We start from the raw sequence: 18,256 nt of genomic DNA, 5'->3' as shown, positions 1-18,256 counted from the left end.
GGAGATAACGTATTACTGCTTTGTCCATTTAGGGATATTACATTTACATTTATGCATTTGGCAGACGCTTTTATCCAAAGCGACTTACATTGCATTATCCTATACATAGGTATGTGCAATCCCCTGGGATCGAACCCACAACCTTGCTCTTACCACTGAGCCACAGGAAAGCTGTATTATATATTATAAATAGCTCATTCTACATTAATAAAAGCATAACGCTTCATTATGTAAGGTCTCTAATATATTGACATATAGATTTAAATATATGCATTTGGCAGACACTTTTGTACAAAGCGACTTTGCATTGGATTATAATATGCATTTGGATTCTGAGTATGTGCAAACCCTGGGATCGAACCCATGACTCTGGTGTTGCTAGCGCCATGCTCTAACCACTGAGCTGCAGGAAAGCTATACACCTCTGAAGAGAAAGTTATATATATTATATTTCAATTCTGTCAATAGATCCTCCAAAAAAAATACATACTGGGCCTTTAAACAACATAATAAAAATGCTTTTTAATGTATAAAATGTATTTTAATGACAGTTCAAAAGTGAAAATAGGATGGAATACAGTATGACAAATGTTCATGCATATTTGCATTCTTTTTGCTGTGTCCCAATTTGCATACTATGCGTCCTAAATACTATTCGAATTAGTAATAGTATGCTGAAATGAGTATTCCTAAAGTCACAGGATGGTCGAAGTGCAGATCCATGGACACTCAAACGGCTGATATTACCCACAACTCACCATGAGAGGGCAAAGTTTAGTGACGCTACACTGCATTGATAAAATAAAATTAGAGATGCGTCACTGAATTGATAAATGTAAGTTACATTACATAAGAAATAATTGATAAATCCAGACTTAAATGCAAATAAGGGCTGTATTTTGAAGGTATTGTGTCGTCTAGGCAACAGCAGCCAGTTCCGTTTCATATAAGTATGTTCATATGTTCCCAGTTCGTGCATACTGTTTTTCTGACCAGAAAAAATATATATACTTTTTCAAAGCAAGAACAGTACATACTTTGAGGTTATATTGAAAGCAGGCGAATTGGAACATACCATCAGTCTTTCACATTAATGTTGGGTAACTTTATAGCATTATATATATTTATACTTTCCTCTTGATGTGATCAACCAGTCTGTATCTTTCTCTTTCCATCTTTCCTTCTGTTGTTGTATCTCTCTACATTTGTTTCCTCTCATATCAGCTTGATCAGCATAAGGCTCAATTTCCCTGTACTTTATTCTTTTCCAGTGTAGGTTTAGTTTGATTTATTGGCATTGCAAATTACTACTTTAGCATTTCCAAAGCATTTACTTGGCTAAGGCCAATGTGCAAAGCATCTGTATTTAATCCATTATTTAAAGGAAGTAACAAAGGACAAAGTTTCGCTGGAATTTCATTTTGTTTTGTTCAGAATCGCCGGGTTTCCATCACCCTGTTTTATGCACATTTTGAAGTTTCGAAACAGAAATTGTCCAGTTATTAATGACGGTCTAGAAATTCCAAATAGGTTTGATCTCAATGTGAGGAAAATGATGGGTAGGATTATTGGGAGAGTACAGTATCCCTACTTTGGTATGTGAGCATTGATTCTATGTGAGGTCCTCCAGTATCTAAAGTAAACATCTGTATGTGTGATCTATGCATTTAGGACAAGAGTATTTGTCCCTTGAAAGGACCTAAATCTGCAAATCCTTTCGTCTTACGGTGTCTACTACACTGGACGCGGCGCGATGCGACAAAAGACAATAGAACTCATTAGAATCCATTATAATAAAAAATTGCCCACACTGGATTCGGCGTGGCACAACAATCCCATTAGAACAATCTGTGTGCCGTGTCGCATCACGTCGGTTGAGTCCAGTGTAGACACAGTGTTATTTAAAAAAAGCTGATACAGTATATAAAAAATAGGTTTAAATTGTGAAGGAAAAGCTCTGCCCTTTCCTGGATGCTTATATTTCACCCTGGACTTCTGTAGTTACTTCAACTCCTCTTTTTCTCTTTTAGTGTTTAAAAAGGCTGCATCGGTAGTGCAAAACAATAGTACCTCTGCCAAAGGGAAGGGCTCAGTATGTTTTAAAAAGTCATAATGGCGAGACGTAATGTAGTACTAGAACACAGCATTCATTGTGGTACCCTTATAGTGGGGAAGTTTTTTGTTGCTGTGTACAGTAAATTGAAGAACTACGTTTCACAGATTTCACTGAACTTTACGCATTTTGTCATGATGAAATACAGCTCTGTCTCAATTTAGTTTTGTTTGCTATATAGGAACAATCAGTTATCTTGTTATTTGTATATTTTACTATGTTTTTCTGTGCCTACTTGTTATTGCTATTGCTAAATTGAGTTTGTTGAGTCTGAATTCAGTAAAGGTGGTTCTCACTATTCACATTGGACAGGTGCACATATCAGGGCTGAATAACATTGCTTCTGTACTCTTACTTTGTTTGGCATTTAATCATGTTTTAGCAAATGTTGATCATTCCTTTATTGTCTTCTTTTCCTAATTTAATAGTGTCACGGTTCTCAAAAGGACTCAGGTGAGGGTAATTAACAATGCTAAGAGCCTAAATGGGGTACCAGACGGGATTTTTTGGACAAATAGGATTTAATAATGGCACAACCATGGGTCACCATACTTTGTTCCTGGAATTGAATTGGCTGTTTTGTGTCCTTATAATTATAAGCATTCTGATGTTCCAATATACTTTCACTATAATTCTGTGTGCAAGGTCTCAGCTGGGCGTATTTCCCATTTGGCAAGTTATTGGTTTGTTATTGGACCACATACCTCAGTGGCATAAAAACTATGGCCTCAATTACAAATTGTAGTATCAGACTAATTTTAATTTAAATCTCTATAGGATGCTTCCATTTTATGACACAGAGGGGCTTGGAAGAATTTCTCATTCAATTCATTCACTACAGGATTGATTTTGCCTGTGGACCAGAGTTCTGGCCTGACTGTTGTTTTTGTGTATGGTGTGAAGCAGTAGTTTTTTCTTTTTTTTATGTGGTAATAAGATAATGAACAGTGAACTAAAATGAACTTTATTGTAATAATAATGTAATAGTAATAAATGGTTATTATTGTATTAAAAAGTAGTTATGTTAAAGGGACAGTTCCCCAAAAAATGAAAAATCTGTCATCATTTCCATACCTTCTTGTCATTACTCTGTCTTACTTTCTTTTGCAGAACACAAAAGCAGATATTTTGAAGAATGTTGGTAACTGAACCAAAGAGGTACACATTGACTTGGATTGGTTTTGTGTCTATACAGTAGAAGTGAATCGGAACCCCTGTTGTCCTGTTACAAACATTCTTCAAAATATATTTTTTGTGTTCTGCAGAAGAAAGAAAGTCATACAGTGAGAGTTATTGACAGAATATTCATTTATGGGTAATCTATGTATTTCTTAATACAACATAATTGCAAAGTGTTACCTGAATATGTTGAAATGCATTTCTTAAAGCTCATTACTCTTATGTGTTTGCTGCTAGAGTAAATTGCCTAACAATATATAGTAGATACTGTATGACAGTACACACAAGTAAGTCTAGTCTTTATGGTAAACCAGATCATAGGCAGTGCTTGAATTGAATCACGTCATACGGGGATCCCCACAAAGAGATGTTTTTTATGGGGGAACCAAAAGTCACTTAAATTATCTTTAAAAATATTTTAGACAATGTTTTAAACACATTATATTGTAAGACAATACTAAATATATAATTCTTCATTGAGTTCTGTTTAAAAAAATCCTAATAATAATTACCTTAAACAACATTGTGTGCTAACATTTTTAAAGAGACATGACAAGTCACAGACTGATTAGTTGTTGTAAATAATCTTATCTGCACAAATTTCAGATTTGTCATTATTATGTACTACTTAAATAAACTTATCCGAGGGATCACCTTGAGGCTATTTTCAACACTTTCCTCTCGTCTTGAATCTCTTGCTTTGTAATGCAGACTTCCTATTAATTCTTGCACCTCAGGCTGTTTGTTTACTTAATTTTGTTTAGAGTTCTCTTATCTCTTTTTCTGTGGACTTCCCTGTAATAATTTTTTTTGTGTTTGTACTCCTTGCCCGTACTCTCTGTCTCTCTCTTTATATGCTAAATTTTGTGGTAGCTCTCTATCACATATGCAGGAGTTTTCAATCAGGCTCAAGGTGGTCTCTCTGACTGAGCTCTGTGGATGTTTTGACCAAGGCAACACTGAGAGGAGCCATGGCAACGTGCTACTAAAACATGCTTTGATTGCTCTTGCCAACCGCCAGTCATTAAATCCAACCAATCAGCGTCCCCATTTTTGCATGCTTTTATTTTATTGGTCTCATTTTGTAAATTCTAGGGTTGATATCACTGGGGCTCATGAATTTGGGCTAAGTTGTTGTGTGTGGATGCAATGTGATTGCAGAGGCCCAATATAGTTTGTTTTTGTTACCTGGGTCCTACAGTCTCAGCTCAGAGAGTGAAGGTGGCACAGAGGAGATGTGACACTTCCTGTTGTTGTGTGAGACAGGTCTGGTGTTATACGCTTATCCAGGCAACCAGCAGGCCTGCTGTTTCCAGTGTGTATTTGTGCATAAGACAGATGGGCCATGTACTATGTTGTTTTTTTATACGGTTGAGTTTAATAAATGAGACGTACATGGGCAGATAAAGAGACAGGGAAAGATAAATGATCAATCAGAGGCTTCGCCACAATTGCCTGCGAGTCTCTCTGGTGTCTGTAAAACAGAACTAGGGAAATAAATCTGACAGCGAGAAGAAGAAGAGAAGGGAAAAAAATCCAGGGTGTATTAGGACATTGTATTTGTGTGTGTGAAACACTAACACTGCCTCTCTGTGTACACGAGCTCAGATGAGAAGCCTGATGAGAAGTGGATTGTGTTTGATGGGCCAGTGGACACGCTGTGGATCGAGAGCATGAACTCTGTAATGGACGACAACAAAGTCCTCACACTCATCAATGGAGAGAGAATATCCATGCCTGAACAGGTACAGGTGCTAGACCATACACTACCACCACCCAGGATTATTTAACTTTGATTCCAGACATGAGACTGTATCCCGCCCAACAAACCCAACACAGTACTGATCTGTTGGCATCATTTATTTTGCCTTAAAATGTACCTGTCTAAGTTACTATTTCACCATATATTCAGCCACGGAAAAAGTAAAGAGACCATTCCAAATTATCATTTCAAATTATCATTTCTAGATGTATCGTGGCCATTCCAGTCCAGTGTCTGTTGAATTTCAACATAATCAAACCTCAGGAGTGACATAAAGTCCTCCAACAGCAATGTGAAAGAACATAAGCATGACAAGACACATGAAAATTGTGAAAAAAATCAAGGTTAAAATAATTTTTGAAATTTTTCTAAATACTTGTTTGAATAGTACTGTTGTTTCGCTTAAAGTTGAATATGAACTTATTTTCTTTGCCGTATTTGAGGTCTGGAAAAATACAGAGCATCTTTTCAGTTATTTTGATGTGTTTTTGATGTGTAAATGCAAATATAAACAATATTTTTTGTTTATTTGGGAGAAATATTGTAAGTAGTTCACAGAATGAAACATGAATGATATAGTACTGTCGGAAATAGTACATTTTAAAATGAGAAAAACAGTTTCTGAAATGGTCTCTTAATTATTTCCGCAGCTGTAAATCTCTTTCTTATCTTCCCTCAGTCTTAAATGAAAAAGTCATATTAGAAATTTATAGGTCAATTCCATATTGTCAATATAAATACTTATAGCATTTCACATAGCAGTAGTGTTTATAATAGTAGAACAAATTCAATTCCCACACATTGTTGTTACTTAGACATCTATTATTATACGTTGTATGACAAAATATTGAACCTTCTTTAAAATGTTATCTTAAAAAGATTTCTGAGATATGACACTGTGTCCTACTTTTCTCCATCATGGTAATTAGAAATTGAGTTCAGAGTGTATATTTGGTTGGGTTTCGTCCATTAATGCGAGCATGTGCTGCAGGTGTCATTATTATTTGAAGTGGAGGATTTAGCTGTGGCATCCCCTGCTACCGTATCTCGCTGCGGTATGGTTTACAACGACTACTCCGATTTGAGCTGGAAGCCGTACGTTCAATCCTGGATGGAAAAACGACAGAAGGTTTGAGACACATCATTAAACTCACACATCCGTGGTATTAGATTGCCTAAGTGCTTTAGTTTGTAATATTCTGTCTCATCTGCTCTACCAGATTGAAATGGAACATTTAAAGCTGCTGTTTGAGCGATATATGGAGAAGACCCTCACTTTTAAGAAGATTCACTGTAAGGAGCTTGTGAGCATCACTGAACTGAACGGAGTGGCATCGCTCTGTAGACTCTACGACTCACTGGCCACTCCTGAAAACGGGGTCAGAACACTCACACCTCATGATGTATAAAATTAATATGACCATACAGAAGAAAAAATGTAAATTCATTATCACAAATAAATCATGGTTATTGAATGTAATTAGGGTCTTCAGACATATGTCTCTTGGCATTGGGATGTGATCTTGCAAGTCTTGTGTCAATGTTTGACTTTATCAAAACATTAGGCTTCATTAAACATGATATTTAGTTTGGTATTTGTTCAGATTGGCTGATCGTTGCTCTTATTCTCTCTGTATGGTCAGGTAAACCCAGCGGACACTGAACACTTCAGCTGTATGGTGAAGCTCTGGTTCATCTTTAGTCTCATATGGTCTGTGTGTGGCTCTGTGGATGAGGATGGACGCAAGAAGATTGACAACTTCCTACGTGAAATAGAAGGAACTTTCCCTAACAAGGTACACTTAACAAAATATCAAAACACATTTTTTGTAATTAATGTACACAACTTGGCCTGAATATCCTCATTTTTATTCCAAGGCATTTATTTCTCTTACAGAAAAACACAGGTGTACAGTTGTTAACTGTAAATATTTTTTTTTTGGTTTTGACAACCAAGAAAGGCCCAAATACAGAACTGTATGTCTCAAATTTGTGTAGTATACAGTATGTTATCTCAGAGGGAGGACTTTGACTAATATATAGTGTTTTAGAGCCACCTTCCTGAGACTCGGTTTGACTTTCATGCATCTTTAAGGTCGAAGTAAGAATCCATACAGTTGCACATATGTTTATGTAGTGTATATAGGGCTGGAAGGGTGAAATGTAGGGAGGCCAAAGTTCCACCTCTCACCTCCATCTTTTATCCATAAAAAAGCACCTAACAGCAATGCAAATTTCATACATAAATGCAGTTTTCTATTGTTTAAAATGATAAAATATGTCCTCAGCAAGAGTCCCGCCAGGGAATTTTGGCAATTTCTACCACTGGGTGTATGTACTGTATGGACAATAAATATAAATGTATCCGCTTGCATTAAAACAGCTGATGCTCTGCGCCCAAAACTGACAAAACTGATATTCGTTTCTGCCTCCGGACACAAATATAATATAACCAGAGAAATAATCATTTTTATTAAACCTCAGGACACCATCTACGAGTACTACGTGGACACCAAGAACAAAACGTGGGCGTCATTTGAGGACAAGCTGCCCAAGGGTTGGCGTTACGCTTCCAAGTAAGATGTGTGTGTGCCCCTGTTCAGTGGTCTCTGCCAGCCGCCTGCGGGCTCAGTCAAAGGCCCCTCGCCTGGCTCTGTCCCAGACTTTTGAATTCCTCATCTATTCATATATTTCATCTTTTTACCCATCTTCGTCTCTCTCTCTTCTCTCCTGCTCTCATTTGTCATGTCAGTCCAACTCTTTCCCCTTCATTGTCCTCTCGGCTCTTTCCGCTCCCTTTTTGTCGCCTGTCCATTTTTTCCGCCCTTTTCTACCTGACTCTTTTTTTAATCCCTCTGTTCATTTGAAATGTCTCGCTACATCTTTCAATTTTCAGTCTTTCAATCAAGACTCACCTCCTCCAGTTCCTCATTCTGTTCTCTCAACCCTCCCACCCCTTCTGCTCACTTTCTCTCTCTTTCTTTCTATCTGTATTGTGCCTTTATATAGTTACCCTAGAGGTTGCACTTTTCTACTTTCTTGAAGCTGTCTGTTTAATTATTATGTGTCCCTGCAGTGCTCCATTCTATAAGATCATGGTGCCCACGGTGGACACAGTTCGCTATCATTATTTGGTCAAGGCTCTGGTTAGCGCTCAGCACCCTGTGCTGCTGACGGGTCCGGTGGGGACAGGAAAGACGTCAGTGGCCCAGAGTGTCCTGCAGAGCTTGGACACAGTCACGTGGGCCACACTCACTATCAACATGTCCTCACAGGTATTGAGAATCACTGATGGGATTAATAACTAAGCCATATTAACAGTAGCCCGTTTTTTCCTTCTTCCTACCACACATATCTTCTTTATTGGGTTTGAACTACTCTTTTAACACTCCAAACCACCAAAGAAAATTGTGATGTGAAATGCACTTGGTTTAGTCTATGGTTTTCACTAAACACTCTAGTGGGAGTTCTTAAGCATGTCGTTTAATAAATGAATGGTACTTTCGAAAAATGTGACCCTGGAACACGAAACCAGTCTTTAGTAGCATGGGAACATTTGTAGTGATAGCCAAAAGTACATTGTATGGGTCAAAATTAAAGATTTTTCTCTTATGCCAAAAACCATTTGCATATTAAGTGAACATCATGTTCCATGAAGACATTTGTAAATTTCCTACCGTAAATATATCAAAAACATTTTTGTGAATGGATGTGCATAAATCGCCAGAAACAAACCTACTATCTTCACTCGCTGCTGCCCGCTCTTTGGGAGTTACCCACTCAAGTTTGGTATCAACGTAATGCTCAGAATTTCTCCACAAAGTGGTAAGCCAATAGAAAGTGTTTAAACAAACTTGTTCCTTCGTAGCAACGGCCTGCTACAGCAACTCTGATGGACAACTTTAAAAGTTATTTTCTAAATATTTAGATTTTTTGCACCATCAGATCCAGAGGTTTATATAGTTATATCTCAGCCAAATATTGTCCTATCCTAAAAAAACACACATCAATGGAAAGCTTATTTTCAGATGATGTTAAAAAATTGACGATTAAGACCAGGGTCACAAATGTTTTTTTTTAAGTATTTGCTCACAAATTGTACATCACTACTCATTACCTCATAATCATTAATGTGCCAAGGAGACCTATGGCAGGCTGGTTCTTCGACAAAATATACTGCAGTTTGCTTTGAATGAAAGCAGTAACATCAGGGATTCTGTGGGTTCATCCCTAAAGTTTGAATCATGTTACTACTGATGTACTGATGTTCCAATGGTCTGTGAAGTAAGTAGAGAGTTAAAAAATAATTCTATCATCATGTAATCTTGTTCCAATCTCTGTGATTTCTTTCTGTGAAACACATAAAGAGACATACTGAAAACTGTACTTGTCGGGATTTTCCATGCTATTATAGAGAATGGGGACAGAAAAACACAAATATAAGTATTATGAAGTAATATTATAAGAAGCGGTTTCTCATACAGGGCATAATCCATAGTCCCAGACTACTTTAAATGTTAGAAGTGTCTTGATCGAAAACACCTTGCACTGACTTATTTTTAAATATATCAGCGCAATTGTGTTGTCTCGAGATGCATGCAGTAATGTTTTTTTTATGTTTTAAAAAATGTCTTAAATGTCTTAGTTTAACTAAGGTTTAGCCCTGGTTCAAGCTAATCCCTGTCTGGGAAACTGCGGCCAAGAGTTTTAAAGCCACACAGTAGTTTTATATAAAACATACCCAAGTGTAACCAGTGTGTCCTTCTGTTTGTAGTGGAAAATGAAAAGTATATGTTATCAACATGTGGGTGATTAAATAATGGCAGAATTAGCTGGTCAGTTGCTATTTAAAGTCCCAGTGAAATTAAAGAATAAACAAAAAAAATATTGCAGCAGTTGTTTTGTTAGCGGTTTATCAATGTGGGTCATTTTCTTTAAAAGATTGTGTTCCCTCATTAACTTCAGTTCAATTCTGGAAATGCACTTCCGTCCTGAAATGACAATCCATTTTAAATGACGAATGTGAGCCTGCTCGGGCGAAGCATCCGTTAACTCCTCCCCTTCAACTGTCAGTCTGCTGCCAGTTCAATTTCAGAATACAAAGACGAAAGCCACTGCAGCTATTTTTCTCATACAAAATTCCATTTCACTCGAAAATGCGTCAAAATACGGAAGTAAAAACGACCGCAACTTCCGGTTCATGGGGACTTAAAACAGTTATTTTACACTCTGACTTCTTACTGATTTCTTTTTATAATTCAACACTTTTGGCTGTGTGATTAAATAAAAGCATTTTTAACCAACAAGTTTTAAGTTCTCAAACTAACAGGATGTTTTTATACTACAAAGGCCTGTTATTTAAACTGCATGACCACATAAAGAGACTCAGAAAGTGTGTGAGTGTGTGCTTGTGTGTTTGTTTGATTAAAACAGTGAGTCTGATATGTTTATAGTTCAGTCTCATATCTGTAACAACCTGTGTCAGTGGTCAAATGGCAAAGCCTGATGAGTAATTATTCAAGCACAGGGTGAGATCACTGCCATCATCCTCATTATTCTCAGACACCAGATATCACTGGTTACGAAAATAGGACGTTTTCCACCTATCCCTCAAACTGTCACTCTCACTGAATATTTTACCCACTTGTGTGTTCTTCTTAATGCTGACACAGTTATTCTTTCTCTCCCTCTCTCAGACTAGCTCTAATAATGTTCAGGAGATCATTGAGTCTCGAGTGGAAAAAAGGATTAAAGGTGTATATGTGCCGGTGGGTGGGAAGAACATGCTTGTTTTTCTAGATGATCTTAACATGCCCGCCGTGGATGACTTTGGCTCCCAGCCTCCACTGGAGCTGCTCCGCCTCTGGATTGATTACGGCTTCTGGTATGACCGCCAGAAACAGACCCTCAAGTCGATCAAAGTAAGTCATTGTATATGGAGTTTTCATTTACAGGTTTATAGTTGTTTGCGAGTTGGACGTGTGTACATGTCTCACTGTGTCATGTTTTGCTCTAAAAGGACATTTTTCTTCTGGCTGCGATGGGGCCTCCTGGTGGAGGGAGGACTCACATATCAGGACGCCTGCGGAGCCGATTTAATCTCATCAACATGACCTTCCCTACAGTAAGTATAGCTTGATACTCTTAAACAGTCCAAACAAGCCATTGAAAAACTAGCATTTGCAGGGCAGACAGTGTTGAGGTTAGGCTTTGCGTCAGTATTGTTCTTTGTAATCTGTAAGAATGAACACACAACCTGACATTTTGCCTTGATGACATCACATCTTATGTTCAAGCTTTAACTGCAAAAAGGGTCACGTGCAACATTAAACTTCTAATATTGTTACAATATATAAAGTTCAAAGAGGACAGTTATAATATAATATCAAATAATATGTGTTAAATACAATATTTTTCTAAAAGTTAAGTAATGTGCACAATTTGTTATTTATTTATCAATTTCCTCTTGTATTCTTTCATTCTCTCTCCAGGAGTCTCAGATAAAGCTCATTTACGGCACCATGATCAGTCAGAAGCTACAGGAGTTTGAGGAGGAGGTGAAGCCCATCGGAGGGGTTTTGACCCAGGCCACCCTGGAGCTGTACCAAGCCATCAGCGCCCGTTTTTTACCCACACCTGCAAAAATACACTACCTCTTTAACCTCAGAGACATCTCCAAGGTACAATACATTGTGTGGGAGCGTCTCTCCACTGGAAATGCAGCAGCTTTCATTTCTTATTGTGAATTGGGTCCGTTGATGGTGCCAGTTTTTAGTGCCGCATTGTTTTAGCACGCAATTCACTTAAGTAATTATGGAAATCAGGTAACGGCCCAAAAGCGCCTACAGCGTAGGCGCTGAATACAATTTGCAAAACACAATTCCCCAATCTTGCCGGCCAGTTCTTAGCACTTGGTTGTGGAAGACACAATAGAGTACTGTATTCTTGGATACTTTACTAGGACTGCACAGCATCACTTCATCACTGGACCCGAACAGGTTCCTATCAAATTCATCTGTGTGTTTATACTTTTCCTTATCATTTAATAACAGATCATTCCTTAAATAATTATTGTTATAGGGAATAACTATTATAATAAGGACATGTGTTTGCATTAAAAAAAAAATTGTTTAACCCTCATGCCATCCTGATATTGATACATTTGTGAGAGAAAAGATTTCATATAAGCTAAAATAACGTAGAAAAACTGTTTAGCATATTACCTTCTTGGCAACATATTGCTTTGTTTAGACCAATTTTATCTCAGCATGATACTGTACAAAAAAGGTGTTTGACTGACAAATTCCCACAATTACTCTTAATCCCTTCCAAAACATCATTGGCACCATGCAATAACTCAAGGACATTTATTTGGAGCTTGATAAGAAATAAGAAATCATTTGTATATCAGAAAATTACAATAATGGCTTTGTACGCATGTTCAATCTCAACTCTCTTCTTTGTTACTCTCTTACTGCTCTACAGGTGTTCCAGGGATTATTACGAGCACACAGAGACTTTCATGACACCAAGCAGAGTATCACACGTCTTTGGATTCATGAGTGCTTTAGGTAACAAACAGACACAAACTTGAGTGGAACATAGACACAAACACACACACACACACATACACGGGTGTTTTAGATAAAGGAGGTTTTGTGTGTTTCAGGGTCTTCTCGGATCGATTGGTGGATCATACAGACATGGAGACATTTGTTGGACTTTTATCAGAAAAACTAGCATCTCATTTTGATATTCCCTACCACACCATCTGCCCCAACAAACAGCCCCCTGTGTTTGGTACACACATGCACACACTGCTGATTTATATTAATATTGCATTATAATGAATTCTATTATTATTAATATAAATTTAGTGGTTGAGCCATTGATTTGAACATAAAAATATAAATAAAATAGGTCAATTCAATTCACAATTATTTGTGTAGCACTATTGAAAATGCATTTCTTTTTAAAGCAGCCATAAAAAAAATGCATGCGAATATTGTGATATAATAGTACTTTTATATAAACGGTATTATAATCATGAAAATATAATAACTATACATCTTTTTACAAATTATTCAATTTCAAATTGTTTAGTTCCTAAACGGAGTCAAAAATTCATTGGCTTCTTCCAAATGATCAAATGTTTAATGTTTTGTAGCTAAAAATAAGTCAAGGGCAAATGCTGTTAAATGTTTAGGGCGTACTCACATTTTGCCCGGTTGCTCTCAACAGTGCCCGAGTGCGATTTAAATCACCCTCTCTCGTACTTTATTATTTTAAAGCCTATCGTTACACACGTCGGGTTATTTTTGACAAACCTGGAGTAGTTTTGGCTGCGATGACACATGCCTGCATGTGTAGGTGCGCTGTTTATCAGTTTTTTACGGTGAAAAAATTTCATCTGAATCTCAGGGAGGAATTTAAACAGTCGCCTAATTTACATCATGCTTTCAATTCTGCGCTCCGGCGCGATTTGCGCTCAGCCCGACTGCACGGTGCTCTGGCACACCTCTAGCAAGCAAGCCAGGGACGCTAAACGAACCATGCCCGGGCGCGATACGGCACGATCACACGCGTGGGCACAGTTCAGATTGCCTAGTGAGAGTACACCCTAAATGTAGTCTATAATTGCTATCATTTTGTATACTATGTTTTTAAATTCAAGTGATAACTATGAATTGATCATTCTCGGATTTTTTGTAGTGGTGTTCAAAGAGAATATAAATTAACTTTGTGTTTGTTTCTGTGTGTGTTTGTTGTAGGGGACTTCCTTAGAGAGTCACATGTATATGAGGATCTATTGGATTTCAAGGCTCTAAAGGCTTATATGGAGATACAGCTGGAGGACTATAACCTCACACCTGGTGTGGTCCCCATGAGCCTGGTGCTCTTTAGAGATGCAATAGAGCACGGTTAGAATGCAGCCACACCAGAAATGTGTAGTTTTGAGGTTAAATGTCGGCAAGTTTGAGCCGTATCAGGTGATCCTTGAGCTAATAATGTTGTTCTCCCAAACAAATAACTTAACCCCAAGGTGCTACAGGGGAACTGTGCCTAATAACTTGACGTGCTCCCATCCTATGGTGATGTAGTCTTAAAGTTGTTTGAAAGAAACAAATTCCACTGGGCCTGATTGTGTGGCGATGAATTAAGATTCCATTCTACTGATGTCATTCATATTCATGACACCGCTGCTCTCATTATTTGGGTGCGGACACATTACAATACCCATAATTCAAGGCACACTCTCAAGTCCCATAATTCAGTGACCAATCTGGTGCTCAGTCAAAGTACAGTTCCCATTCAGTACTCATACAAACACAACTTTTCACAAAATCACATGCACTTCAGCTCCTTAGATCCCCTACTAGCATGAATAATTACCCCTCTCGTTCCCACAAAGAAGACCACGGCCGCATTACAAACCCTCAGCAGGGAGAATAATTAGGCAACGGGTCCCATAGCCTATATGTCATTCAGCTGCGTACACGCATTTACTGTCAAACACGCACATAAGAATGCTTTATTTCCATCCTGACACACACATGCTCCTCGCTGTGGCATTAAAGCGGTCTCAGTGAATGCGACCCACACATCACAAACTCTTAGCTCAATGACACGCTGTTGTGAGTAGCTGATTGATTATAAAAATTTGCAATTGTATCATATATTTACGAGCATATGCATTTTTAACCAATTGTGATTTCTGTCAGTTAATTTTGATGTGATTGTAAGTTTGGCCGCAGGAATGATGTGTGTGTTTTTGTATGCATTAGCATTTTAGTGTGTTTGTAAATGTTGCATTAACATTCATGCATTATGGTTATAATGAAAGCGCTCTCTCTCTCTCCCTTCAGTAACGCGTGTGGTACGTGTGATCAGTCAGCACAGAGGAAACATGTTGCTGGTTGGTATCGGAGGCTCAGGCAGGCAGAGTTTAACCAGGTTGGCTGCTTTCATCTGTCAGTTTACAGTCTTCCAAGTGGAGGTCACCAAACAATATCGCAAACAAGACTTCAGAGATGGTGAGCTCTCCAGCCGTATTCATTTGACTGACACCTTCTTCTCAAATAACCAATGCGTGGTCACTCTCTCCCCCGCCCATCGTGACAGTATGTGCCCCCTAATGCTGACTACACTGGCCTTTTCAGAAGAGTTATCATTACATTCATGGCTGTGAAACAATAAAACCATGTAATCCAGCTTTGTTAAGTTGTTTTTAATCACAAAAATCATTAAAGGTTTTATAAATGTCCTGTGAGATGTTAAGCTAAATGTTCCCAAATGAGAAAGAAAAGCACTTCGGGGAATGATGTCGCCAGTGCTGCAAAGCAAATGATCTGTTGTCATGCATAAACTCAGTCTTCACAGCATAGTTTAACATATTCTCAATGCTGAGATATTCGACACATTTCCTCTCCCCATGCAGACATTAAAAAGCTCTATCGATTGACCGGAGTGGAAAACAAGCCCACTGTGTTCCTGTTTAACGACACGCAGATCGTGGATGAGTCCTTCCTTGAAGATATTAACAACATCCTGAGCTCAGGGGAACTGCCTAACCTTTATAAAGCAGATGAGCTAGATGAGGTGTCTGGATGTGTTTATACATATACATTTTTGTCGTGACTGTGAGAATGTGCTTCATAATTGAATGCTTATCTTCCGTGATGTGTTTGTATAGATCCAGAACGCTCTTTCAGACTCTGCCAGGAAAGACAATATCCTGGAGACTCCAGATGCCATGTTTAACTACCTGATAGAGCGTGTCAGAAACAACCTGCACATTGTGCTTTGCATGAGCCCTGTGGGAGATCCATTCAGGTGATCTATGAGTTTCCATAAATTTTTATAGATTAACATTACAAAACTGCATTTGTATTGAATTTAGAAGCTGCATACGGTGAGAAATGGGGTTAAATGAGGTAAATAAAATCAATAGGAAGATTGGATTTTTGTAAATAAAGATGTCAGTATTTCAGTAGTGAGAATAATTGTGATATTAATAACTGTGATTATTGATATTATATGTGTTAATACTACACAACCATAAGTTTTAATATCATTTTAATCATTGACATGGCCATACTCAGTATTAATGATATGAAAGATATCAGTGTTATACTTTACATGTTTTTTTTACATTATGTAGGATGATTTTATGTTGAAAATAAACGACTTGAGCCGGATATGTTTACAGTTAGGGTCACATATAGTAAACAATTTAGTGACAGTATCTAGTTGACACTCCAACATAATAGGTGGTCTTAAGGCCATTGCACATTGAGTCCGAATTTGCTTCCAAAATTTTGCATGTTAAGAAATAAACACGATCTCACGTTGTGTCAATCACATTTACACACTGCCGCCTATATTTTCATCCGTCATAAAAAAATAGGACTGAGTTTGAATTTCTGCTTGATTTTGGGTTTTCTTTTCACATCCGTAGCAAGCATTTTGAGAGGTGTTTTGACAATTCAGAGACAACGTACAAACAAGTGCCAAATACGAAACATTACATGCGAAAATTTCGGACTATATGTGCAAAGACCTTTACACTTATTTTACATTTTGTCTTAAGGGCCACAATGGTTTTCCAAAAATGCAAAAAAAATGTTTTGAATATTTCAATGCATATGACAATATAGTTATTGTGAATTTTGTTTGGATACGATAATTGTGTATTGAAAATATGATCAAATTTTTTTGAAAAGTTGAAAAAACACCTAAATGTACCAATATTATTAAAATACTTAAAAGCTACCATAAGTTTAGAGAGAGACAAATGACGCACTTGAAAGATTAAATTTTATTACTTAATATAGTGCCTACCCTTTACTCCAGGATGCTTTACGATGTAGATGCAAAAAAACATAACAAAGCAAAAGAGTAGAATATTTCAAGCTGGAAATTAGAGCAAAGAAATCCAAAAACAGAAATAGGACATCATATTAACATATTAATATACAGAACATAAATTTTATCACAGAAACAAAGTACAGAATATTATTGAAGAAATATAACCTTCAGAAATCAAATACTTTCTTACCTGCAATTTGAAGAAACTCATTGAAGAATGTTTATTAATGCAACATAGTGCAGAGAGCAATAACACTAAATGATCCATACTTTGTGTTATCTCCCTTTTTCTTTTCTACGTCAGATATATTCCATGGAAATACAGTACAAATCCCTGTAACAGCACGTTTGTACCCTGCCACTTCTTTAGTCTTCAGTTTCTCCACAAATAAAATCTCATGTGCATAGATTTAATATAGCTGTCAGTAAAACAGAACACGCGCATGCCTACTCCTTATAATCTAATATGCTCAGATATCTCAGTCAGTCTTGATTACCATACTAACATTGAGATCCATCCTGTGGCATTTTATGGCTTAGGATCTCCCTCTGAGGACTTGTTTCACAGCGAGCGCCAAAATACGGTTTGAGCACACAGACTCACACACAATATAATTGCTCATGAATCAACTGATGGCTCAGTATATGAGATCAGAGTGGATGAAAGTTACAACTGTGTGAAATTAAAGAAGACGACAGGAGTGAACCTCTGTGGCTGTGTCATTTCACACACATCAGGACGATGACAAAGCTCTGCTCGGCATCTGCAATCTCTTTACTGCATGCTGTTGTAAGCTTACAAGTATTTTCATAAAGGATGTAGTACATTTGGCTTTGCCTCTCTCCCCATTTACTTCCCCTGTCTTTAGCTTGCTGTGACTCACTCAGTTTTATTGGCTTTATTGGCATGAAGAACAACAGTGCATTTGTATTGCCAGAGCGATAGGATGTTCGCTGCAGACTATAGTTATAGTGAAGGGTTGTGCCAAATCAATAATGATAATGGCACAATAATGGCAAAAAAGATCCATAATAATGGGTAGGTGAAATGAGAGAAATCAGAAACTAGACGCAGTAGATTGCTTATTGGCCCCCAGATGATAGCATGCAAACACATACTCCTTCTGTAATTATGCCTGTCATACTTTTGCCGCTATAGAAACATGCATGGCAAATGTTCCTGTTAATCGCTCATTTGCATCTATGTCGGTTGTGCTTAAAATGACCTGCAGGGCCTTGAGTCATTAAATATGCCAATCTGAGTCATTGATGCCCTAACTAGGATTGGTCTGGCACTGTTCTAACTTTAATGAGCCTGACTGGAGTGGTGGATG

The 18,256-nt window shown here is 37.6% G+C and overlaps 1 protein-coding gene across 3 annotated transcripts in view; it reads left to right on the top strand.

The window, feature by feature from the left end:
• dnah2 (dynein, axonemal, heavy chain 2) overlaps positions 1 to 18,256 on the top strand; it is a 164,274-nt gene that overhangs the window by 118,152 nt on the left and 27,866 nt on the right. For 2 of the 3 annotated variants that reach the window (XM_056746055.1, XM_056746036.1), the window contains 15 exons: positions 4,901 to 5,043; positions 6,046 to 6,183; positions 6,275 to 6,433; positions 6,698 to 6,850; positions 7,539 to 7,630; positions 8,131 to 8,329; positions 10,751 to 10,975; positions 11,074 to 11,178; positions 11,546 to 11,734; positions 12,540 to 12,625; positions 12,724 to 12,854; positions 13,826 to 13,975; positions 14,921 to 15,088; positions 15,493 to 15,653; positions 15,748 to 15,887. In XM_056746055.1, coding sequence (XP_056602033.1) covers positions 4,901 to 5,043; positions 6,046 to 6,183; positions 6,275 to 6,433; positions 6,698 to 6,850; positions 7,539 to 7,630; positions 8,131 to 8,329; positions 10,751 to 10,975; positions 11,074 to 11,178; positions 11,546 to 11,734; positions 12,540 to 12,625; positions 12,724 to 12,854; positions 13,826 to 13,975; positions 14,921 to 15,088; positions 15,493 to 15,653; positions 15,748 to 15,887 — 2,239 coding nt within the window. The remainder of the gene's footprint in view (positions 1 to 4,900; positions 5,044 to 6,045; positions 6,184 to 6,274; positions 6,434 to 6,697; positions 6,851 to 7,538; positions 7,631 to 8,130; positions 8,330 to 10,750; positions 10,976 to 11,073; positions 11,179 to 11,545; positions 11,735 to 12,539; positions 12,626 to 12,723; positions 12,855 to 13,825; positions 13,976 to 14,920; positions 15,089 to 15,492; positions 15,654 to 15,747; positions 15,888 to 18,256) is intronic. The other variant, XM_056746045.1, reaches the window with a different exon arrangement.

The sequence above is a fragment of the Triplophysa dalaica genome, chromosome 1 (assembly GCF_015846415.1).
Source record: "Triplophysa dalaica isolate WHDGS20190420 chromosome 1, ASM1584641v1, whole genome shotgun sequence".
Taxonomy (NCBI): Eukaryota; Metazoa; Chordata; class Actinopteri; order Cypriniformes; family Nemacheilidae; genus Triplophysa; species Triplophysa dalaica.
Note: the sequence above shows the minus strand (reverse complement) of the source record. Positions and strands in the feature narration are given on the sequence as shown.